A 26,182-nucleotide genomic window follows, 5' to 3' on the forward strand; every position below is an offset into this window, starting at 1 on the left:
ATTAGCGAAGCAATATATAATGTATATTAGTGACGTGAGAAGAGAAAAAAAAATGTATGTATAACCTAGTAGAAACTATGTAACAAGGCGCGTTTTTGTTGTTGTTGTTGTTGTTTTTTTGCTATACATATTTAAAAGGAAAAAAACGAGGAACACTCTCACGGGGAAATGCTTTCATCTTTTATGAGTCAGCTGCACTAGGCGAGGCATTTCAGGAATGGAAGGAACGAGCTCACCTGGCCAGCCTCACCTCGACGATCCTCACAGGTAACTTTCTACTCAAGAGGAAGTCTGGAGAAAAGTCCTCGAGTTTCACTAGTTCACGTCGTAACGCTGCTCCGTAAAGCCTCCGACAGCAGTTCCTGGCTCGCGCAGCGCCCGACGAGCATCGTTTTCTCTGTCAGGGCGAACAGCGGCGGGTCAGAACAGCGACGGCGGGCCGAGTGTCTGACGCAGAGACTTCCTCCTCCTCCTCTGAGGCCCGAGCAGCAGGAGACGAGCACGCGACTCGGCAACACAAGCACGCGAGCGAGCTCCTGAAAAAGTAAAAGCACTTCCTGGTGAGCGCTCGCGGCAAAAGTAATGTTTAGGAATTACTTGTGTAACTTATCTGACTTTTTTTTAAAAATGATTTTAATCAATATATAATTCTCTCAACATTCCGACTGCGGTCGAACTTTCTCAGGCTTTTATTCATTTCAAAATAAAATCCATGACCTTTTTTGTTCATAGTGATAGTACGTACAGTGTTGTTCATAATTATATTAAAGAATTTCATTCTCAGTCAGCGCTGAGTGATTCCACTCAAGTCATGAAAAACCTATCCGGTTTGACTTTAAAATCAATATGGTGCCTTGAAAAGCCTTATCACGTATTTAACCTTTTAACATCTTTGTTGGGATTAATGTGACAAATAAAGAAAAGGCGAGGCATCATTTTGAGGTGGAATAGATAGCCTACATGTTTTATTTCACAAAAAAAAAATGTGTGTATGAGTCAGCGATCGTCAATACTGTGTGGAACAGTTTCAAAGTAATATGTCCCTTTGTCTCACTCAGTTTTTACATCTCCAGGCTGAAAAGTCGACCTATTCATCTTCTCTGAATACTTCAAACTCAGGTGCTCAGGGTGATGTAGTTTTCTTTCAGCAACCTCTGACTGACACTTTTCAAGGTTGATAATACTAGAAGTTGCCCTGCGCTGTGGATCTCTGCAGCTCCTCCAGAGTCACCAGAGTGAGCTGCTTCTCTCATCAATGTTCACTGCCTGGCAAGTTGAAAGCACCGATTAAAAATGCTAAATAATTACTTAATAATTAAATAATGACACTTTTAATACAAAGTTGACGTTATCTTTGAGATATTTATTAGCGGTTTTCAGGGGAAATGACGTCCATATTTTCATCTTTACTTGCTTTTCTTCATTTAGAGGAAAATCTTTTTTATCTCAGGCAATGGAGAGAGGGCAAAATAATAAAAAAAATAATCCTTTTTAAGCAAATTATAAAACAGACCTCCAGGTCCTCAGGTCTTTAAAAAGAAGCTTTGACCATAAACCCCAACACCACAGCAGTTCGCGTTCAATGTAGAGCATTATTTACATCTGTGGAAATGTTTTGTGGCATTTGACACTATTCTCATTTCCTATCCATGTTTAATCTTAGACCAGTTCTACAAAAGGTGTGAAAAGTGTCAGCCAGCCCCCTTTATTGTCTTTGTTCTCTTTCGTGCATCATACTTTGCTTCTCCAACTGCTTCTGCGCTCTCATTTTCCGGCACATTCAAACGGCGAAACCTTGTCGTTGGGAAAATAGTTGCTGTAGAATAACCAGAGGAACTGTTGTGGTCGACTCCTTTGCAGCTTTTGCATCATTTACCACATTTACCACCGCGCACCATCCCACATTGCCCTAATTTCTCGCTGTTCCGCTCACGCGTCTGCGTTTTGGCTTTCTTTTTAAAAGTTGGAATGAAATCAAATAAAAATAATCTTAAAGGGAACCACCGGCAGACTGGAGGACTCACTTTTTTTATAAATAAAGACTGTTCTGGAATTACACAGTAAATCTGACGCACGAGCCACATCTGGAAGCAACAGTAACGTTGAGCTCATGTCTATTTATTAAGTAATTTCACAGTAAAACAGCTGCTGCTGCTCCTCCCGGTATTTTAGGTGAGTTGTTTTCATGGTTCAACTTGGAGTTCAACTTAGTATATATGCAGTTTCGTCTTCCTACATTAACCGATAAAACCCAAATACAGATTGTGTCAGATTAGATCAGTGTTGTTGCTTTATCTGCTGCTGTTCGCTACATAATGTCTCTTTGCAAATCTAAACAACTCAGAAAAAAATAAAACTTGCTTTACTTCATTTAGACTTTGCCTTTATGCACAGTGGAGTCGCATTTGTTGGTAACGTTAGGATGAGTATTGTTATTTTGGGCCAGCAGAGCTAATGAGGACAGCAGCTGATTTTTGTGGAGGTAGATAAGATGGTCGGATAAGATCGGTTGCACATGCTTCAGTGGTTCCCAGTTCTGGGCGATAAACCCAAAACTGGGAAACATGTGGGCCAATTTATCAGTGCACCCCGACTACTTCCTGCCAATAAAAACGGCTGTCGCTATGCGGCACTGAGAAGATTAAGAGGGAAAATGCCAACTTGACTAAACAGTAGAACTCTTTACGTGACAATCAGAAAACGGACACAGGAGCCACCTTTAAAGGTATATTTTTGCAAAACCCGGTGGGAGTGTGAGACAAAACAGACAATACTGTGTTGCTACAATACATGTGATACATGATAGAGATGTTATGTACAAAACAACAAAGACGTGGTTCAGATGGACGGCGATGATGCTGATGAGACGTGTTGCTCTGCGGACGGTACGGTGCTTTGGCAGCGATATAAATAAGTCATTTTTCATTTTTAGTTGTATTTTAAAGGAAGGATTACAGACGTGGGACGTGGAGGAAGTATTGCTTCAAATGTCTCTCGCCCTGAGAAGTTCAGACAGCGATGCTTATGTCACGACGCCGTCAGAAAAGAGCCGAGTGATTGCACCGCAGCTGGGGATTTATCAATCTATTTCCACAGATTGTCCAGATTTAAAGAAAAAAACAAAAAAAAAAAGCAGAAGAAACAAACAGAGAAGATAAAAGTTAATCAACAGAAAGCGTGGATGAGATCCGTGACTTTATTTGCATAGCAAGTGTCCCTGCTGCCTTTTGTCCTGATGTCGAACGTCGTTTCCCGGGTAAACGCCGGGCTTTCTACGTCACCCAGCTGTCCATTCTCATCTGTTTCACAGTCGGGCTCTCGGCACCGTCTGACTGGGCCACGGGCAGCGGGTGGAGGTCCGGCCGTCGCTTCTGCTGCTGCTGCTCCTCCCGGTCACTGCCATCCTCGTGGGAGCTGCAGGACGAGCCGACGCTGCCTGTGGGGGACCTGCCCAGGTCCGCCCGGGAGGAAAGAGAGCCAGGAGGAGGGGCAGGAGCGGGGCGAGGGGGGGCGGGGTGATGGGTCATGTACCCGGGCTGGGGGAGGTGGTCACGCGGCGGGGAGATGGGCTCCGCTTTGATGTTGATGTTGTGGCTGGTGCTGATGGAGAGGTTGGAGTTGGCCGACCTGCAAAAAAAACCCCCAAAAAACAGAGAGACAATAGGGAGAGTTGAGTGGAAGCGCCATCTGGTGACAAAAAAAAAGAACTTTCTAAAACTGATTTGTTCGATTTTTGTTTGTTTTATTCCCTGAATGCATTCTTACGCTCATCAATTGAAGATAAAACTCTCAAAACCTCTAAAGCAGGGTTGTCCAACATGCAGCGCACGGGCCATTTGTAGCTCTCCGGCAGATTTTTTGTGGCCCTTCTGACCTAAACTCTAGAATCAGGAAACTTTTTCTTCATGCAATCAAAACATTAAGTGCAACAAACAGAATCTAATTTATAAACAAAGTTTTTAATTTTGGAGGAACTGGAACCACAAACATCTACATGCTTTTACTGAGAGGAAAATGTCATAACCCAAATAAGAACACCATCCGAAACTTTAGAAACTAGATACATGCTACGATAGTTCATTGATTTGTTTTCTAAAAAAATCAGACCATTTAGTCAATTTCAATAAAATTGCCATTGTGCAGACGAAATAAAAAGGCACAAAGAACTTGTTTTAAAAATAATGATAATAAAAAAAAACATGCTCTAAATGACTCCAAACTTTTTCCCATAGAGACCAAAATTGTTAAGTTGAAAGCACATGGGGTCACTTATTTTTGTTTTTTACTTTTTACAAATAATCACAAGGCTGCAGATTTTGAACAGCTTTGTGTAAAATTTGCAGCCATTTTGCTGTCATTGCTTAATATCGATCAAAAATATGCAATAATTTATTTGAACTTAGATTTTAGAATAATTATTGAAAAATAGACATGATTTTACAATTTTAAAAAATATATTGTTTGATTTAAAAACACATTGTATTATTGTTTTTTTTTTGCTTTCTTTTCTCATCTGGCTTTTTTTTTGTCTCCATAGCGCCCCCTGGTGGCCCATAACCAGGGGGCGCTATAAAAACATCAAAAAGTCACTAATTCTGGAACAAGCAATAAACATTTTGTCAAATGCCATCATCAAAATCATCAAACAAAAACACATCAAACATTGATATGTTATTACTAATCAAAGCCTTCGTTCAATGGAATTCAGTGTTTCTGGAGTCTTGCATTTTTCTAGAATTTTGTTCCAGATTAGCAGAGTGCAAAAACTGAACCCTGCTTCTCCACTAACACGGATCCATTAGAACCAAGACCCATTCCGGTATCGAAAGCCTCCAGGCGCTCACCCCAAGGAGCTGAGCTGGTGCTGCTCCCAGGGCGTCATGGAGCCCAGAGAGTGGTCCGCGGCCGAGCCGAAGCCCGTCATGTCACCGCTGTTCAGGGAGTAATCTGGACAACAAAGAGACGGCATGCGTTCAGCGACAGCTCTCAATGAGAGTCAGAGAGAAAACAGGAGCATTCCCACTGTCTGAAATCCTCATTTATGTCATGTTACAACCACAAACCTCAATGTGTTTAGTTGGTAATTTATGTGAAAAATGTTGAGTGTAAGGAAGGTGAAAAAAAACAAATACAAAACAAATGTATATTTGTTTTACAAATGCAAATCTGAAAAAAGCATTTCTGTAAAACTGTAATAACAAAACCAACTGTAGTCAGCAACATTCAGATTTATTATTATTAATATAAACCGAACATAAATCCAGCTGTTCTCTGCCTCAGGGGTTTATTAGAGAGCATCATTTGTCTTTCACTTCACACTCATATGCTACTGTGGATGGATCTATTGCCTAAAATCCACAAAAATAGTGTTTTGTAATATGACAAAAAAAATAGATATAGTCCAAGAAAGTACATAGAAAATTATTAATATTGCAAACTATTCTGGTCAGAAACAACCCAAACAAACCTGCAGCGCTGCTGTAGGCTGAGCTGATGCTTGAGTAACCCAGACCCTGGTGAGTCAGGCTGGGTGTGGCGATAGAGACCACTGGGGTGGAGAGAGGCTGAGTGGACTGACCGCCGCCCAGCCGCTGGTTACTCTGAAAATAACAACAACAATAATGACATTATTAAATAGAAGAAGAATCTGCTGATGATGGGATTTCAGATCTTTTTCTGTAACCCTTCGCAATGCAGTCACAGAGTGTGCGATGCCATGTTTCAACCACAAGATGTCAGTATACACCTTATTAAAAAAGAGAAACAGGCTTGGCCTTTGGTGTATCTGTTGTTGAACCAAAAACATACTTATAGTTTAATTAGTTTTGCCTTCATGTTGTTCATGATGCGACAGATGTTCAGGAAACCTTGTAAAGTTCCTGCTTGTTGAAAATAAGTTGATGAGGTTCAGAGAAACTTTCTGAACCATTTGCTAACTATGAACGTAGCAACGTCTTCCCTTTTCAACGCAAGAACCTGATGATGCTTGTCGAGCAACTACTAAATGCAGACTAATGAGATTTGGAAAAGAAAATAAATAAATTATAGGAAGAGAAAAATATATACAATTTTGTTGAATTTTGTCCTTAGAACAGGTAATGATTTACTTTACAACAGAAGTTTATGAAGTAAAGCTTTGGCTAGCTTAATGCTATGCATAGCAAAGCTAACTCTGTTAAGGAGCACTAAAAGTTTTGTGCTGTTTCTCCCTGAGCTGTTGTTGCTGCTCTGGCCTGATAAAGTGAGCGATGACATCATTTCAAACGATGTCACTGCTGAATAACCACACACACACACACACACACACACACACACACACACACACAACACACACACACACACACAACACACACACACAACACACACACACACACACACACACACACGTGTGAATCGGGTTAAAAACAATAAAAATAAAAACAGGAAGCTCCACCATTCTAAAATGGATCTCCCTGCTTTGTCTGCGGTGCGACCGACTCTACTGTCGGAGAATTTCCAGTTTAGCTATTGCAGTAATAAATCTGACACAGGCGGACATGCTCAGTTCCTCCTGTGAATCGCTTTGCTGAATCCGAGTTGGTCCTGGTCCGTGCAGAACAGCCGAGCATGCATGCATGAAGGGGGGAAGTGAAAGGCGGCTTTGGAAATGATCTAATCAAGAGGGCTGCTACTTAAAACTGTAAAGACTTCCATTTTGTTGCTGCTTCATGCCACAGTGAACCCAATAAAGCTCGGTGGTTAACACTCCTGCACAACAATGCTGTGTGAATTACGGCCAGGAGACCCGAGTCGGAGGAGTTACTAGCATTAGGTCTGAAGATGAGAGGTTTCTAGATAATCCAAACTTATTGCAGTCTTACTTTAGGATTTACAATACTGACCAGTCACTGCAATGCTTACTTTTGACTTTGGAAAAGTATCTGTTGGAGAAGGCTTTAAAACAAGCTATCACATTGGAAACATATTCAGTACTTTATTTGGACAGGGGCTGGTTTATGATTCTCGCAGTACCATGAGATGAAGTACAAACTCGGGCTGGGACCTTAATGTGTTAAGTTCAATTAATGAATTGCATAGATTTTAGCACAATTAATTGTATTTTTTTTTACATTATAAAGGTTCCGGCCAGAACCATTGTATTTGCAAGTTTCCGGTACACCAGTAAATCTGACGCACAAGCCACATCTGGAAGCAACAGTAACGTTGCTTCTATTTATTCAGTAATTTCACAGTAAAACAAGTTTTTGAACTGAAAATCTTGCTTCGCTTCTTAATGTACAGTTTTCAATTGAGTAAAAAATTTACGATTAATAGTAACTAATTAATTACAGACCCTTAAATTTCTAATCAATGAAATAGCTTTATTTCCATGATATGCAACACGTCGCTGGAGGATTTTTTATAATATTGGGAAGCCCTTTTGTTTCAAATTTAAAACCCGATGACAGTAATCGATGACTAACAGTGTGAGTGACGGCTGCTCATGTGGAGTCACTGGGTGTTGATTCCCTTTAAAACAAAACGCTGACATTAATGACTAATACTGGAGAAACTCAAGTTCAATGTAGATCTTATATGCAATTTCCTATCACAACAACAGTCTCTATGATGGTTTAACAACAGAAAATGCTCCATTCCTCAAGCAAGCAGAGCCATCTAAGCATTGATGACACTAAAAAAATAGTTTCAAACGTTATATAACTCAGTTTACTCTAATTCTTATGTTACCTTAGAATATAATAAGAACGAAAAAGGCAAAGAAATAAAACTGAATATTACCGAAATCTGCCAGTTATCAACCCAAACTTTTAAAACTTAAGATGCTCGTGAATTATCTCCAGCTTTTGGTTCTGTTAATTTTGGCTTGCAACCAATGACGGAACCAAAAATGACAGACAATTAGAATGCTAAATGAGACAGATTAAATGGGAATAATAATAATAATAAAAAGGAATGCTACAGTCGTAACCCATGTCCTGGAGCTATCTATGTGTAATGGCTCCATGCCTTGTGAATTTTCCCCCAAACTCTTGAATGGGTTTTATTTCACAAACCTATCAAGGCTGCAATTTTCCCTGTTGCTTTGGGTCTTTTTCAACTGCTCTCCCCACCACTACCTCCCACTCGACTTTCCATTAATATGCCTGGACACAGCCAGCTTATGACTTTTTGTGGTTTGCTCTGTGGAGAGCGTTTGATGGACGGCTCTAGAGTCTGGAATCTTCCTCGCGAATGTGCAATATTTCCTTTTTATTCATAATATAGACAACCTTGGGGTTTTCATAAGCGGAAAGCCGAGATAATCCAAATCAACTAGGAACGAGAAGAGCGATAGGAACGCCCTTCTGCTCGGGAGTCACCTGACGTGACCTCAGGTGTGGGTCAGAACGTTTGAGACTCGGCGGGGGGGCGAGGGATCCATACCAGCATCATTCCTTTGCAGTGAGGGATGACCACCCGCAGGTCGCCTTTGCGGCCGCCGGGGATCGGGCCGCTGGTCTGGTGCAGGAGAGAAGGAGGAGATTTGGTCGGTCCGGTCTTCCCCACGATACCTCCACCGCTGGAGCCCATGAATCCGTTCACTGAGAAAGAGACGGCCGATAAGTGCCGGAAAGCAGAATCCGAATGGTCTCGTTAAAACAGACCGTGTGTGGGTTCTTAAAAGACTCTGTTCGTTCAGGGAAAAAAGACTTTAATACCAGATATCCTCATAGGTACTGGAGTCATCCTGTCCACAACAGAGCTAACCCTGAATGGAGAAAGAGCAGCTATACATTATAGAAGAGATAATAATTAATAATTCATTGGTTCTCTCTCGGTTTCTCCTGACATTATGTAATGGCAACATTTCCAGGATTCAGCTCTGGGAAAATTGCTGTAAGGTTTGAACAAACACAACATTTATGCGTGTGAAGAAGAGTTGATCATGAACACCCTGGACCTCGAAACACCTTATCGCACTCCAGCAGCACTCCGGATAAATTAATGCGATTCTTTTGGCACCGCAGCATCCCAAAATCAGTCGGGCTTCTCTGGCCGCTGGCACACAGGAATATATATCAGTAGCGAGGAGGGCACTCACCTCCAAATTGCATGGTTACTCATGTAGAGTTTGACTGCAGCAAGAATTGTTTACGAGAAAGGCTCATAGAAAGTATCCTTGGAATCCATGTTTAGCTGTTGTATCCGAACCATAACCACATGACCAGGTTGTTATGTATAATTTGAAGTATAATCAGAAGTTATTGCGATAAATGATGATATTGTTGCTTTGAGACCCTTTTCAAGTAGGACAACGGTAATGCAAGAACACATTCTCAAAGATTAATAAACTTTAAATAATATATATGCAGTTTATTGCTCTGCAGGCAATAAACAAAGCATGAGCTTAATGTCTGTAATAATTAAGTTGAACATGTACCAGAGTCTTTGACATTGGTACATGTCAAAGACATCCTTCAGATGTGAAAAGCATCTCCTTTAACACCGGAAGACATTCTAAATATTCAACGTAAATAAACAAAACAACAGAAACAAAAAATAAAATAAATTATGAAGTCTCTGTTCACAAAATTGTCCTTCAAAAAAATGGTCTAGTTGAAAATTATTGAAGTTGTTTTAATTTGTCATGTGATCATTGCTTATTGCGATAAGCCTAAAAACATTCTTTTGTATTCTTTAAAGGTGCTAATAATCCCACAAAAATGAGAAAAAAGGGAAATGTTTGTTTTTCTCAACAAGGCTAAAACTGTTTGGTACTTCTCATATTTAGCACAGCTCTGCAGCCTGACACCAGATTTAAGGCAGTAGCCCATGGTAGCGCAGCTTAATCTTGCACCTCCTGGCTGAATACTGATGCGATCACAGAGTTGCACCAAAATGGAGGCTATTAAGTTCTTCTCCTGGAGAAGACGGTGCAGCCTAAATCAGAACGACAGAGTGAAGCAGAAAGCATTTAGGAAGCCAACACACACTGACTCACTGGTCCCACCCTGAAGCTGAGATGTGATAAACCGGAGGCCTCGTGACGTCATCGACAGGACACAACCCAAAGACAACAGACCTAAATCCTACACGCTTCGACTTCAACGGATCACAGGAAAACAAAGTGTCTGTGTGTGAAAGCGCTGTGTGTGTCAGAGCATGTTTATAAGATACATACCAGCTGCTCCAGAGCCATTGTGCAGAGCCAGATCTGAGCTGCCCTGCAGGCCACCTAATGGTGAGCACACACACACCCACACACACGCGCGCACACACACACCCACACACAAATGCATCTTTAGAAACTTTTTCATAATTTTTGTTCATAAGGCGCCTATAATCTTTTTCGAAAACCTTCCTGTTTCCTTGAAACGTTTCATTTCTTTAGAGACATTTCAAGTTCAGTCATATGTTTCACTTCAGGAAAAATGAATAATAATAATAAAACTCAGCTATTATCAAACTGCCCTTCCAGTTGAATACAATCCCAAACGGTTGATTATGAAAACATATTCAAGACACGCACAAACATATCTATAAATATATAAATATACATATGCCCATTTGGAGCACATTTGGCCACCTGGGCCTCCCATCACTTTAGCGTCACTCTGTGATTCATTCCTTAGAAGTTAACGATGCTGTGACACTAACCTGTGTTTCCGGAGCTGGGAGGTCTTTGTGAGGAGTTTGTGTTTCTGTGGGTGTGTATGTGAGGCGAGCAGAGGATCCCGCTGTCAGACAGCACTGCTGTGGCTGCAGCTAGAGCTTGGGAAGTCACTCCTCCTCCTCCTGCTCCATGGCAATAGGTGGTGCTGCCTGATGCTGCATGCATGAAATGCTGCTGCGGCTGACCTGTGGACTAGTGGGAACGAAAGTCCAGACAAGTTTATTTGTATGGCACGTTTCAGCAACAAGACCGTTCAAAGTGTGTTGCGCCGTACAGTCACCAATTATGAAACAGGCAATAAACAAAGCATGAGCTTAATGTCTGTAATAATTAAGTTGAACATGTACCAGAGTCTTTGACATTGGTACATGTCAAAGACATCCTTCAGATGTGAAAATGCATCTCCTTGATTCATTTTGATGCAAAATCCAACATTTCATAATTTATTATATTCCAATGAGACAATAAAAAAAAAGCCTACCAAAATGTTGCTTACTATTTTATGACTTTTCATCATGTTGTCAAACTCTTCGTTGATCTTTTTGTATTTCTCCTCGGTGCTGGGGGTGAGGACGTAGGACGACTCGTTGTCTGGGCTGTCGCAGCCTCTGTGCTCCTTCTTATGCAGTGCCTGTGGGTGAACAGCAGCATGCAAAAGCACAAAGTCAATTAAAGATCAGCGGAGCAAAAGAAGAAAAAGTAAAAAAAAGAAACAAAACAAAACTACATCTTAGTTCCCCATGTTTAAGAATAAGTAGTCCATAATTTATATCAGATTCTTGTTCTGATAATGTCAATCTAAGGAAGTAAGGTGAGTTCCTCTGCATTCTAAGTTTAGTCTAATTTCTGATTTAATGGAAAAACCCTGTTTGCGAATTTGGATTTTTTTCAACATTAATGGAATACCAACAAAGTTGTACACATATTTGTAATGAAATCGCAGCTTGTGACCATATATATAAAAATATTCTGTCAAACCCAGTAGTTCAGTAGTTACATTTAATTTAAAAAGTCTGTGGTGAAAAGCATTCAGATAAAAAAAAAAAAAAAAAAAACATGGCCGTTTTTAGAGCTCAACTTGACTTTTTCAGTTGTGGATGATTTCACACAGAAAAAATCCTTGCCTCCACCTTACCGGAGCGAGATATGCATCTTAAAGGTTACATAATTCCTCTTCCTCAACAGAGGCGGCTCAGTGCTGAATCTGTGTTTTCACAAATAGAAATTAGCTGCGGTGTTGTTAGCGAATCGCTGGGAAAGATGACGAACCTTGAAAACAACAACATAAAAACAGCAGAGTGGAGTGGATGAGTGGATGGGATTTAACGGACACGAGGCCTGCGGTCTCCCTCCTCTCTGCTCCTCTCATTATAAGGTCACAGCGTGAACGGGACGGACTCGCCGACCGGCACACGGCCGCTGCATTCCCAGACACTGGTAGTTACCCCAAAGCTTTAAAAACACTCTGACACGTCTGTTTTTCACCACAGACCTTGAACGCCACTTTCGCAGCCGGGCGACCTCTCGAGGGGTCACACGCTCGAGCTCTCGTAAAGCAGCAGAGCGCGTCGAAGCTCTCGTAAACTCCTGAAACGAGCGCAGATGTACTGCATCTTCTCTGATCCGGTCAGAGAAATCCTCGGACAGCGACTCGAGTCAGAGAGGAACTGCAGAACTTTATAAGAGCTCCGCACTTCGAAAGCGGTGCTGTCAGCTCACTTGAACACCTTCTTCTAGATAATTGATAATTTTTTCTTGCAGCCAGCTGGTAGAGATGCAACGATATGATGTAAATATCTGTATCGTCCTGATGTTGAAGAAAATTCTTGATCAGGAATCTGTGACCATGTTCACAATCCATAAGGTCAGATCTATTCAGTGTAACTCTGTACACTGAGTGACGTCATGCTTTATTACTATTTATTACATAGTATCTGGAATTCCTTATTACACTTCATAACATGTTTGAAAGAAGATTTGTTGAAGTTTATTTTACATTTGACCAAAGCAATCAACTTGTTGTTTCTGTCTGTTTCAGCTTCTTTACTATTTATTTCCCGTTGACTTTTTTGCACTGACTGAACTAGTTCAAGTTGTTTTTACATGTTTGACCAAATCTGTGACGCTGTTATTATTGCTATTATTATTTTGTACTTTTTTAATAGACCTATGTGTCCTGTCCTGGGAATTATATAGTGAGGTAAATTTCTCCTAGGACAAATTTAGCCACTGTGCTAATTCCTGCATATTTACGCTGCCATTATTTGCGGCGATATTGATTAATGTGCACTGTCTTAGTCAAATCAACTAAATTAAATGAGATTCTTCGACCAAGACCATCGCCTCGGTAAGCTTGCAGTTGTCCCACGTTGTTTTTTTGGACGATGGGCTGCACTGGATCCGCCACAGGATCCGTGACTCAACAGTGTTTTTCTCCTCCAGCTGCATGTGTGGACTGGAACGGTAAAACGGGAGACTTGTTGTAACTGTTTCTGTCGTTGTGAGTAAGAATCCCCTTTTCAGTTTTTTTTTTAGGAACATAAAAGAAAAAATTAAATGAAATTAAAACCATACATCATTTTCCTTCCACTTCACAATTTGAGCTGTTACGTCCCGTAAAAGTTTGTGGTTGTAGTTGAAAACGAAGAGGAAAACTTTAAGAGCTTTGACTACTATTGCAAGGAACGGGATGACACAAACCTGTCCATCAATTCTGTTTAGTATTTAACAAAAAGAAACAAAACAGCAAACTTGACTTCAACAGCAGGATCTTTATACACAACCTAAGGATACTTAAGCTATACCGCTTAGTCAGTCTATATCCTACCTATGCAGAGGAGACAACAAGTTTAACGACGGCGGGTTAATTAAGATGCTTTTAATGACTTAAAGTAAACTGACTCAACATTGCAACTCATCTGGATGAAAAAGTGACATTAGTATTTATTCCACTGACAGCTGAAACACACCCTAATCTTAGTTGTGGTAAAAGTAGGGAGCTCATCAAAGTTTTCTTTTTTACACATTTGTCCTGACAGTATAACACAAGACAGACAATATCACGAGACAGTATGAGAATATCTGCCTCATACTGTCATGACAGTACCAAATACGTAAAGAAAAAAAAGAAAGATTTTTTTCCCCCATAAAAGTTGCATGCTGTAGCTCTAATAATCCAGAACTTTCTCTAGAGTTTTTGTATGACATTTAGAGCCATTGAAAGCTAATGTTCACTTTTGGAATTTTGTCACTTCCCGCAGAGGCCAGGAGAGAGAACTATAAAAATGTTAAAAACAAAAGGCATAGAGTTTATAATGATGAACTATTTCATGTCATTCTCAAAAGCTTTACTTTCAGAATAAAGGCATAGAGTTAGCTGGTGGAGCTCCAGTAATTGATGCTATTCAAAGGCACATCAAATAATAAATGTCAAGGACTGTAATTATTGCAACTGGTTGATTTGAAGTTGAGCTGATCGCATATTCTATATCCTATTCATCATTGAATGCCTCTAGCAGACTAGATGAGTCTGATGAGGGGGGCTGGCTCACCCAGCGGCCGAGGTGGGAGGACAGCAGACGGCTACAAGCTCCGGCTCAGCACTTACTGTTACATAATGAGGGCTGTTGCCATGGCAAAGGGTCCACTCAGAAAGTTAGCACTCGAGTTAAAAACAGGGAACAAAATAAGGGAAAGTAAATATTGACAATAGCAGGAAAACAAAGCAGACTGAACGTTACTGAATCTACTAACCGATTTTATTTCCTAAATTCACCGATCCGATATTGATACCAGTATCGGTTCCGCAATTAAAAAGATTCTAGATCTGGTGACAATGTGCCGATCCATAAAAGTAGATCTATTCAGACTAATTCTATGCTTTATGCTCTTGGTAACATTATGTTTTATTGTTTATTTTACTTTAGACTTCTGAAGTTAAGTGTGCTGCACCGGTGCAAAGTTATCTAATAAATTTTTAATTCAGTACATTTATGTCTGTGTTAAAAAAAAAAAAGGGTCAGCACCGTTTTTCTGTATCGGATTGATGCCGGAACTCAGATATAAGTATCAGTATCAATATCGAGAGTGAAAAAAAGTAGATTGGTGCATTCTTAGCTTCTTAGGTTAAATACTCATATATGCTCTTCTTGCAGCTCTCCCGCCAACCTGATGGAGACCAAATTGGACGCCACGAGTCTATAGCATCTGTGTCCATCTTTATAATGCATGGCTTTTCCTGAAAAATGCACTAAGAGGCTAATACTGGATGACACCAGGACAGAGAGGAGCATGTGGGTCGAGCAGGATTTAGTCCCAAGACTCACACGGTGAGATAAGTCTCCATAAATATGTGTGCGTGTGTGTGGCTGTGCGTGCGTGTGTAGGGGGGTTTAAAGCACTGCATCATGTCTGGCCTCTGAGGACTATCTCTAAGTGTCTGTTACAGGATCTGAGGGTGTGTGCCTTCTTATCATCTCAAATGTCAAAGTGGGCTTTAGTGGATCTCCAAAGGCATCTGGCTGCTCGCCACCAAGAGGCATGAGCTGCACTGTTAAGAATCATGTGAGGGTGATGTCTTGTAGCTGTTGGGGCTGCATCAAAGATAAAATAAAGCCCCGCGCTGCCCCCCCAGTGAGCCTTTTTCAGGCGAGTGACGACTGCTCCGCGGGGCTAAGAATAGGGCACAATACTTGAGATTCGATCCGACAAATCGCTGGCAGTTAAAAAAAAAAAAAAGAAAAGGAAAAAGCAGACTCTAGGAGAACGTGTCGTACAGGAAATTTGCGCTGAAGGATCGGAGCCGAATAACCGCACGGCGCTTTCAGCTTCCACTCTGTCATAGTTCTTCTCTTTCCGCTGAACTTCTCATTCATCTCCGCAGGCTGACATGACTGAACTGCATACCTTGGACAGACTCTTTGTTGTTATTGAAACTTCTCTGTGCTGGACGCGAGCCTGGGTCAATTATAGTGACAAAAGCAAACTGTCAGGAAGATGAAGTGACCAGCTAGGCCTTTTGGGCTGTTTTACATGACCCGGAGTCTTCTCTGTTTCTGCTTGGAGCTTGATCTGTGAAACATTTGACTAGTTTTACTGCTGGGATCAGTAAGAAAGCACGCTTTTAAACATTTACAGCGTTGCATTGGGAATGGGCCGACGTGACATTGTCACGGAATGGTAACCTTTGGTAAAAACGGCCACGGTTTCATGGCCTTGTGGTGTGCATGTCTGCACATTTTACACTGCTAAATCCTACTCAGTATTTTTAGACTAGTTTCTAGCGAAAATATCGCAGTACACTTGAAATAAGACAAAACTAACTCACAATTAACTTTTCAGCAAGAAATTCAAGATTGTGTGAATAATTCCTTAATATCAATGAGAAAGTGCTAGTTCCACTGGCAGATTATTTCACTTATAACATGGAAAAAATGCCTTGTCATAAATTAAATTATCTGCCAGTGGAACTAGAACTTTTTCATTAATATTAAGGGATTATTGAATCAAAACAAGCTCCTATATCTTGCTGAAAAGTTACTTATGAGTTCGTTTTGTCTTATTTAAAGTGTATTGAGATATTTGCACAAGAAAATAGATTGAAAACATTTGGTAAGATTTTGTGCTTTTGCTGTGTAACTGTTTCAATTCAAAACAGAATAAGCAACAATTATACTACTGTTACGACAACATTTAGAATAATTATAATACTATTAACTAGGAGTGCACTGATTGCAGTTTCCTGGCTGATCACAGATCTTTAAAAAGCCCGACGTGCCAATTCTGATTACGGCTGAGATCATCTTTATTTGTCTGAAAAAGTGTGAAATATAACAAAGTTGCTATGTTGGCAGCAGTAGAGGAACACAAAGAGTACGAGCTGATATTAGCTTGTTCATTTGCCAGGCTAAATTATTTTGGTGTGTATAAAAGAAATGTTTTGAAAATCCTAGGTGACCTAAAGCAGGAGAAATTTAGTCTTTTTTCTATTGTCAAACACTGAGGAAAGAAAGGAAGAAAAGCAAGATATGTTTTTTAATGTGTTAATATGTTGTTTCAGATGTAAATGTTATAGAAAATAGTATAACTTGTTGCTCTTTTGAATAGATTATAGATTTTGTTTTAAAATTTTTTGTAGACTTCGATTCTTGTGACATTTAATGATGAAGACCAGGTCTCTTGATGGTTAAAGTCAAATGCACGTAATCCTAAATCATGTGAGATTTACGTATAGAAAAAAACAAATCACAAAAAGAAGTCATCCAATCTTTTCTGGATCTTGAAATTGGGCAGACAGCTTCATTTGTTGGTGTTGTGGCAGATAACCTTTGACCTACACTTCTGAATTTATGTTGGATCAGCCTTCATTGAGGTTTGTGGACAGTTGTGTAATTTTCCTGACACATATTACATTGTGGGGACTGAAGGGGAAATGCTGTTTTTGGGTCAGAGGTTAGATTTGGGACTATGGTGTGAATTGAGTTTTGGATAGGGTTAGGATTAGGATTAGGTATGTAAGAGGTTAGGGTTGGGATAAGGGTAAGGTTTAGGCTGTAGAAATAAACAGAAGTCAATGGAAAGTCCCCACAAAGATAGCCACGCAAACATGCTTGAAGTATTACAAACACACACACACACACGCACACGCACACACACACACACACACACACACACACACACACACACACACACACACACACACACACCAGCTTTCTTAAGACTCCATCACAATGTTTCCCTGTGTATTATTTATTAGAAGCCTGACCAGAATGCCAGACTGAAAAGGGAGTCGGTTTAATGTAGCAGCTCAATAAACAGAGCCAGTCGATACACCGGCGACCGTGGGCATAGTGCAAGTTTTATCCGACGCTGAGTGCTAGAGTCCAACAACTAATTTACAAAAGGTCTGGAGGCTCTTTTGGAGGGATTATACCAAACAAACAGTGAGAACAGAACTAGTCATTTCTCATTTATCTCGCAACAATACAGCACTGTTCATAGCCAGTTGAGCAAATGAGATGTCACAATTAGGTTGCCGTTTCCAAAAATATAACCCCAAACGAACTGGCCCTTCTCAGAAAAATGATTAAAGATTAAAAGCTGCTCTGTCATTACAGTTGCCGTTACCAGTGATTTCTAATCATGATTAAACTCTAAATAAAGCTATTTTAAAAACGCAGAGATAAGATGAACCGATAGAAAACCACAAACAATGACGAACCATGACAAACAAGTATAAATATGGGTTTTCTTCATTTGTTTTTATTTTTGTTGTTAAAAAAGTCATATTTGGTATTCTATTTTAAAAGTGCTTAAATTTGTTTTTTTTTTAATTTGCTCAAATTAATAAATGTTAATTTCTTCAATAGACTCTTCTAAGTTTAATGCTAGTCTGTTCTTCAAATAGAAAGTTTTTTTGGGGATTCTCAATCTATGGTGGTTCTCTCCGCAAATAAATTGGCATCATTAGCCAGCTTCAGTCAACAATCTTAATTTCAACCGGTCTTTATAATTATTTGTGTCTTTTTTGACCGTCAGCCACTTTGTTTTTGCACTGACGCATGAAAAAGACGCCAAAACTAATTATTTAAAAGTGGTAGCATTATCTTAAAAAGACTTCTATGGCAGGCCGTACCCGTCATTCCCATTACCGATACAAAAGACACATTAAATCCCAAGTGTTGCAAAACAAGTGCCTCAGTTTGTGTGTTAAACAGTTACAGCTGTCTTCAGCTCCCACATTTGAAGAGTAGATGATGCATCAATGGCGACAAAACTTCACCCTGAACCAGCTGTTTGAAACTCGCTGTTGACAACTGCAAGGCGTTTTGATGCCATTTAAATGAAAATGAAATTTTCATTTTTGGTCATTTTTACATACCAGTACATTAAACAATATTAGTACATTTTACATTTGTTCTGAGTGGAAAAAAACTTGAATGTTTAATTTTCCTGCCTGATCATAATAATTTGATCCAAAGGACCTCTCCGACACGGGACGCCTGTTGTAGCGAGAGGGGCCCCGTCCTTTAAATATAGTCAAATTTCATGCTTAAATGTTGCAAATAGACAGACCAATATGTAAACAAGCAGCCGTCCAATTCGTCAGGCGCTGCCTTGGCCGGTTCGTCTGTCTGCATGACATTTGTGGGAAAAAAACAAAATGAGGTGGAGAGAAGGCAAATCCTGCACGGCTAATGGCTGTCGGAGCTTCCCCAGGTGTCCAGTTGTGGTTTCACAGCAGGGGAGTTTACACAGACACTCTTTAGAATCGATATTTGAATTGTGCACACTGATAATCTTTAATGCAACTGGTATACATTTAGAAATTGTTCAATCACTTGAAGAGGCTTTACCGATTAGCCTCACATGGCTTAGGACACGTGAGGCTGGAAAAGTAGGAAGCTTGAAGGCTTTTCCACATTGATGGCTGCCACAAAGTGGAGCCTTGAATGTGAATTTTCAGAAAGTAAATGTATCTAATTTCCTCTGAAGGAGTAAAATCACAACTTAGTGCAAGTGTGAGAGTCAGGCTCTAAGACAGGCAAACACACCGTGGAAGTTTAAATAAACAGAACAGGAGTCATGTTGGCCATTCGTTTCTAACAGTAGAGACTATGAAACAGGACAAGCATCTCACTGAAACACCTGTGTTTCACGAAAGGGGATGTTTGCAACGAAAACAGCGAGAAACAACTTTGATGCTGCTGAGATTTCATCCTGAGCCGAGTCAAACTGCCGCTCATTTTATGGCTACATCTGTAATTTGAACACGACTTCTGGACACCGTGTTGAAGACATCTAAAAGTCTGGACACGTCTTTTGCAGAAAAATTTGACATCAAATGTTTGCCGAGCGTTTGGAGCAGCTTCAACTGATGGCAGGTCAACCTGCTTTTTGATTAATTTAGCTGGTGAAAATTTGGCCACTTTTGGTCATGTCGTATTTTTTCAAGGCAGTCTGAACAGATCAATTCCAATCTTTTCACTCAAAAGAAAAAAAATCTTTGTTTATTGCAACTTCCATATGTCGTTCTAAATCAGATGTCTAATAGTTTTCAAAGCGTCTGCAGTTTTTACGTTGTTGATGTGACAATACTCGACAATAGATTTCCTTTTACATTGAAGAGATTTTTACTTGTGCACTTTTTCACTTCCGAAAAAAACACGAGTTACAAACACTTTTTAACAAGTAGAAAAACAAATGTTCTCTTTGTTTCATTTGAGTTTTTAAGTTTTTTTCCTTATGACCAGAATTAGTTTGCATTTATATTTATCTATGTTATATTTTCTTTAACACACTAGAAATATTCTGGGATTTTGTATGTATTGACATAAGAATATATTATTTACTTCTAGTGTTCATAAAGAAAAGTAAAAGAAAACAACAACAGTTTTGATGTGAAATATTTGTTTAGCCATTCATACTTTAGATCGAGAAAGACTAGAGCTTTCACAGAATTTGCTTCTTTTAGAGCCACATTAACTATGCTTCTCACCAGCATAAGTAGTGACATGTATATACACAATAGTGAGAGTAACTCTAAAGGCCTAAATGTAGACATTACAATATCTGATTCAATAGTTAGAATTTGAGAAATGAAACCGGTCTGCCTATCTGTTTTACATATTTTTGTCTCTATGTCACACAAAAGCTTTGGCTCTTTTTAAAATTATGAACATTTCACTTCCTTACATTTTCAAAGAAAAACAGTGAAGTAAGGAGGCATCAAGATGAAATTCTGAGCTCCACACTGTAGCACAAAATTCCCCTTTTTAAAATACATCCTTTTTGTTACTTCCTTCCCTTTACTTGACATGGACGAAGAAAACGTCGGTCAGACAGATTCCTCCTCTCACTAACTGTGCACACACACGCCTCATGGCTGCTGATGCAAAACAAGCCGTGTTGTACGTGAGGCATATTTGCATGTCACGCCTTTTAATCCAAACCAATATGCTCTCTCAATAAACAGAATGGGAGGCAAAGCGAATCCTCTGAAGACGCCGCCGTCGACTCCTTACCTCTAAAATGTCGGTGTTGGTTCTGCTCTCGTGGGGCTCGTTGTACTCTGTGTACTTTAGCAGGACTTTGTCCATGTCCGTGCTGGCATACTGGAACAGCTTGTTGGAGCTGTTGAAGATGATGAGGGCTATTTCACAGTCGCAGAGAACGCTCAGCTCGTAGGCCTTCTTCATCAGGCCGAACTTCCTCTTCATGAAAGTCACCTGGAGGAGCAAAGCAAACCCAAACTAACCAAATGGATTTGTGTCAACAGCTCTGTTGGTGGCCTAATCCATGACCGAACATTTAAAGGGGACCTACTGTGCAAAAATCACTTTTTGCAGGGTTTCATCTTTCCGTTGGGTTTGTTGGTATCTGGAAAATGAGGTTTTTTCAAAAACGATTGTTGTGTCACAATCGATAATAATCTTACCCCCCAACCAGAGCACAGCTTAGCAGCAACTGTGGAGCTCCGGCATGTTTGGTCAGTAGTGACATGTATTTGCCATTGTATTTGCTGTACAATGGCCGCTGGAAAATACTTGGTTTTTTTGTCTAAGGTTTTTTGGCTCTCGTGGCCTTTATTTGAAAGTGTTGTAAGAGGAAAGTCAGGGGTCAAAGGGCCAGAAGCAGTTTATTTGGATTTAAGGGTGACAAGCGGTCCATAAGCAAGAACTCAAAGTCGTTTTCTAAGAATGATTTTGTACAAAAAAATTTAATGCCCATCAACCAGCCCTAACCTGTTCATTAGGTCACCTTTGATAATGTGTTGACTGAATCAATCCCAGCTTTAATGTAAAAAAATTCTCCCCCACTTCTTCAACTGATACATTGTACAGAATCATATGGAAAGATGGCTCATATTCTGAACGCCTTCATGTGTGGAGTGTCTGTTTTACAGCTGACAATGAGCACCAGGTGACACGCTGATCGTTGCCTCTCATCCCTGTCTCACTCCCTGCTGTGAATCAGACGCCGTCTTTCTGGCGGTAAATGTTTCTGTGATCATACCTTCTGGGATCCTGACGCTGAAGGTATGATCACACGTTATATTTGGACTTCTTTGTATTTTTGATCCTCCCGTGTATCTGATGAAGTAGGATGAACGTTATAAACACAACGTTTCTTCTTGTGAGTTTCTGGTGGTGGTGCACCGATAAATCTGACTCACAAGCGACTTCGACAAACAACAACAACGGATGGCAGAGTCACTTCTCCAGGTCATTTTTTACTTAAAAAAAAAAGATCTGATTGGACTCTGGATCCTACTGTTGTGTTCAAATTGTGCAACTGTGAGTTTAAAAGGAGCTGGAGATAGGCTCCTCAATGCAAAACAATTCTTCCACATTCTACATTTTTAAAGAAGAATTTATTTCATCAGGGGTTCCTGAAACCCTTGACGGCCAAATTAGTATAAGAGCACCAATCTGATGCTTCAAAAGCCTCAGATTAAAAACAATTGATATATTTTCTTGCTGAGCTCATCTGTCTACTTATTCAATTATTTAGCAACAAAAAGGAGTTTTGAATTGAACATTTTGCTAATTTTGTCGACATGATTTTTGACTAAAATGATTGCAATTATGAAATTTCAGGGTTAATTTCATAACTTGATTTCGTTTTTTTAATTGACTTCCACTACAAAGAAAAAGCTTTTAAAATTAATACTTTGTTTATATTGTAATTCGTATACAAAAAACTGTAGTTTACTTTAAAAAAGATCTAAATTATTTAATTTGAGATGTAGACCAATCACTTTATCATAAAATGTGCTGATTAATTGTTAGTAGCAGCACAAAATTACAGATGATTCCACTTTGACGACAGGCTGATCCAACAAATGCATTTGACTGAGCTCTGGTACTCGACTCCCCCTCACCGCAATGCGATTTGCTTAACGTGTTGTTGTGTTCCACCACCTGAAAGCCAGTCAGTTGAGCAGGCGGTCCTCGGTGCAGATCAGAGCGTATTTGCATACTCGCCCGACCGGCGCAGAAGGCACTCTGTAGAGTCCTAGTGCCGAGTGGGACCGATCACCCTGCACTCAGAGCGCCTCACCTGGGACTGGAGCACCAAGGATGCTCACTAACTGCAGAGGAGAGGGGGAGCTAAAGATCTCTGTTTAGGCTCTAATATGTTCAGGTTAGAAAGCACAACTAAAGAAATAGCCATCTCATTGCTGTTGGTATATATATACATATATATATGAAGCGAAATATGTTCCAGAAGGATAAAATGAGAAAGCAGAAAAAATGGCTAAAAACAGATGATGTGCTTGACAGATAAAACAAAACCACAAGGCAACTTCCTAAAATAGAACCCACAATCTAAATATAAGACTCGGGGCGATACTCACGCCAGACAACTGCAGCAGTGTCCGTTCTCAAACAGCTCGGCCCGAGACAACCAAACATCAAATGTAAACAATCTTCCCAGATATTTATTTTCCAGCCACATCCATATTTCCAGAGCCTGTGCAATCCTCACAGACAGGCTGGCATTTGTTGTGCTGTTGAGGTGGGGAGTGATATGGATATATATATATATATACAGATATATATATAAGTATATATAGACGAGTCAGACAGCGAGGGTTTCCAGCGGCCAGCCGCGTGGCGATGTAAGGAGACATGAGGAGAGAGGGCCACTGTGTGTCCCCGACGCTGACCCGCCCTGCTAATGACAGGGTGCTGTCCGAATGCTGCTAACCAGAAATTACTGCCCTCACCGCCCAGTAGCTAAGCACTCTGCTGTCTCAGAAGGGAAACGGTGCAGAGAAAGGTCCAGGATTTCCTCTGGACAGAGGCCTAACGCTGTTTTTGTAACGGGAGATCGGATCTGCAGTGATTTGCTAAATGACATGCAATTCTCCAACTGTTTTCCCCCCACATTTCATCCATTTCATCAAATTTTATTGGGATTTAATGTGATGGAAGAATGAAAATCATGTAATTTCTGAAAAGTGTGGAGTGCATTTCTTTCAAGTCCTCCTGATCCATTCTTTACACAACTGCCTTTAGTTGCAAATACACCAGTGAGTATTTTTAGAAATGTCTCAGTTTTGCAAATGTTAACTCTCGACGCTCATTTTCAAATAATTTAGGTCTGGACTTTGACTATACATAGAGGTTTTATTCCAAGTTCTCCTGCATTAAGCTCCATTTATTTTTCTCTATAGAGTCTGAGTAGAAGAAAAGCAATAGCACAGCACGATAATGTGCAGAAAGTTATTAGCTCGGCTTGTAGACCAGAAACCCGGGGCAATCAGACTGTAGTTTTCTGGCTGATCACCGGTCTTAAAAATGTCTGAACATTTTTGGCCAAAATCAATTATTTTGTCTTAAAAGTTAATAAGCATACCAGCAGTCATGAAGACATGACCTGAAGGGCGGGTCTGTCTCATGGCAGATTTTTGTCAACAGATTATTGAGTATATACTGCAGCTCCTCCAGTGTTGCCATTTGCCTTTTGGCTGCTTCTCTATTAAATGTTCTCCTTAACCAGCCTGCCATTTGAATTAAACAACCACGCCTTAACAAGACAACAGCTGTCTCGCAGTTCTTTTATTTTTAGACGATGGATTGAACTGGCTCCCTGTAGCTCAAAGAATAGATTTTAAAATACTGTTGTTAGTTTATAAATCACTGAATGGTTTAGCACCACAATACATCAAAGATCTGCTGTTGTTGTATCAACCTTCCAGACCTCTCAGGTCTTCTGGTTCTGGTCTGCTCTGCATCCCCAGAACCAGAACCAAGAGAGGAGAAGCAGCTTTCAGCATCTATGCACCAAAACTTTGGAACAAACTTCCAGACAACTGTAAAACAGCGGAAACCCTGACTTTCTTTTAAATCGCAACTAAAAACACACCTGTTTAGAGTTTCATTTGAAATGTAATATGTAATAATGTATTGTCTATTATATGTTGCATGACTTTGTATTCTTGTGTTTATGATGTAAAGCACTTTGAAATGCCTTGCTGAAATGTGCTATACAAATAAAATTTGATTGATTGATTGATTCTGTGAGACATTCAAAGTCTCTTGTTGTTTAACCTAACTTTGCTTTCAACTTCTCCACAACATCCACCCTGATCTGTCTGCTCTATGTTAAGCTGTTTGTTCCCTTACGTTCTCTAAAGGAACCTCCAACTAAACTTATACTAAATTACACCCATTTGCATTGGTTTTAAACCAACAGATTGCCGAATTTTAATGAATGTCAGAGTAATGCCACATTTGTTTGAGATTTTGTTTTAGATTTCAAAATCATTGTTTTCATTCCAATCCACAGGTATGGTACTTTCCATTGGTGTGTGACAAAATCTCAAAGAAATAGACTAAAGTTTACGGCTGTAATGCAACAAAATGTAACAATTGTAAAAGTTGGGAAAGAGTGAAAAAATCTGAATATTTCTTGTATTTCTGGTGTTTCTAAAACACCAGCTCCACCTGTTGCAGTTGCTCTTCTTCAGATGTGAATCGTATGTTTTCAGGAGAACTTTCCTTCCACTACATCATGTATGATGCACGATTCTTGGTTTTCTCAGTGAAATTGCAGTTTTGCATGGGTGTTCAGAAGCACAGATGATGCTGTTACTTTCTGTAGTCCAGAAAACAGCATGCAATCAGAAGAAATGATGTACGAAGACAGACAGGGAAGGAGGCACCGACCTGTCTGTTCCTCTCATCCAGGATCCGACTGATCTGAATCTTCTTCCTCCCCATGGCCGACACAAACTCCACTCACAGCCGAAGAGGAATACCAGCGGGCTCAAGGTGGTTAAAAATTCAAAAGGCAATCCTTAACACATAGTCCTGACGTCAGCTGCTGTTACGCCGGCATCAACTCGCCATCAGCCTGCTGAAAGAGAGACACACAGAGTCAAACAAGTCCTGCTTTCACTCCATCACAACCCGTCTTCAGCTAAGACGCTTTTTTTTTTAACCAAAAGAAATTAAAAAACTAAATAATTGGAAGATCTACCTTTGTGATTAATGTCATTTATGGGATCGTAACTGCGATTTCCTCGACTTTGAGTCAACACTAAGTATTAGCAAAGCAACTTCATTTTTACCCCACAACTCCATCCTCATGCGTCACTTTACCGTCAAACTAAAACAATGGAAATTTCACCAGCATCTTGCCAACAAATAAAGAGTATTTTCAGGGTTTCTGTAAGTTTCAACAACTCACATTTAAAATCTTTTAAGACCTTTTTAAGACTATTAAGAATAAGATTTGGTACTTTGATCATGACAGAAAAGCACAAAAGAAAATCACAAACAAACAAATAGAATGAACGTAATAGAGAAACCTAGCTTTACTCTTGTTAGCAATCCGGCTAGCAAAGGTAAAACTAATTAGCTATGTCCTTTTAGCGCGGTCATAAAAAAGCACTTATCATCATGGGTAAGTGCTAGTTAGCTAATGAGGGTAAAGTTAGTTAGCTCATTTTATGTCTATCTTGGGTAAATGCAAGATAGCTAGCAAGAGTATATAAACAGCTATTTCTTAGCTTTTATT

At 40.0% G+C, this 26,182-nt stretch overlaps 2 protein-coding genes across 4 annotated transcripts in view; both read right to left on the reverse strand.

The window, feature by feature from the left end:
• mctp2b (multiple C2 domains, transmembrane 2b) overlaps positions 1-470 on the reverse strand; it is a 46,093-nt gene extending 45,623 nt beyond the window's left edge. For both annotated transcript variants that reach the window (XM_055060055.1, XM_055060052.1), the window contains exon 1: positions 237-470. The gene's annotated coding sequence lies outside the window, so the exon portion shown is untranslated. The remainder of the gene's footprint in view (positions 1-236) is intronic.
• A 452-nt stretch (positions 471-922) lies between these two features.
• LOC129379354 (myocyte-specific enhancer factor 2A-like) overlaps positions 923-26,182 on the reverse strand; it is a 45,195-nt gene continuing 19,935 nt past the window's right edge. For both annotated transcript variants that reach the window (XM_055060087.1, XM_055060086.1), the window contains exons 3-11: positions 25,330-25,519; positions 20,677-20,880; positions 11,151-11,285; positions 10,639-10,846; positions 10,163-10,216; positions 8,425-8,582; positions 5,468-5,600; positions 4,845-4,947; positions 923-3,627 (exon numbers count right to left, since the gene is read on the reverse strand). In XM_055060087.1, coding sequence (XP_054916062.1) covers positions 3,273-3,627; positions 4,845-4,947; positions 5,468-5,600; positions 8,425-8,582; positions 10,163-10,216; positions 10,639-10,846; positions 11,151-11,285; positions 20,677-20,880; positions 25,330-25,383 — 1,404 coding nt within the window. In that variant the 5' untranslated portion in view covers positions 25,384-25,519 and the 3' untranslated portion in view covers positions 923-3,272. The remainder of the gene's footprint in view (positions 3,628-4,844; positions 4,948-5,467; positions 5,601-8,424; positions 8,583-10,162; positions 10,217-10,638; positions 10,847-11,150; positions 11,286-20,676; positions 20,881-25,329; positions 25,520-26,182) is intronic.

This window comes from Poeciliopsis prolifica, unplaced genomic scaffold (genome assembly GCF_027474105.1).
Source record: "Poeciliopsis prolifica strain line A6 unplaced genomic scaffold, Auburn_PproV2 SCAFFOLD057, whole genome shotgun sequence".
Lineage (NCBI taxonomy): Eukaryota > Metazoa > Chordata > Actinopteri > Cyprinodontiformes > Poeciliidae > Poeciliopsis > Poeciliopsis prolifica.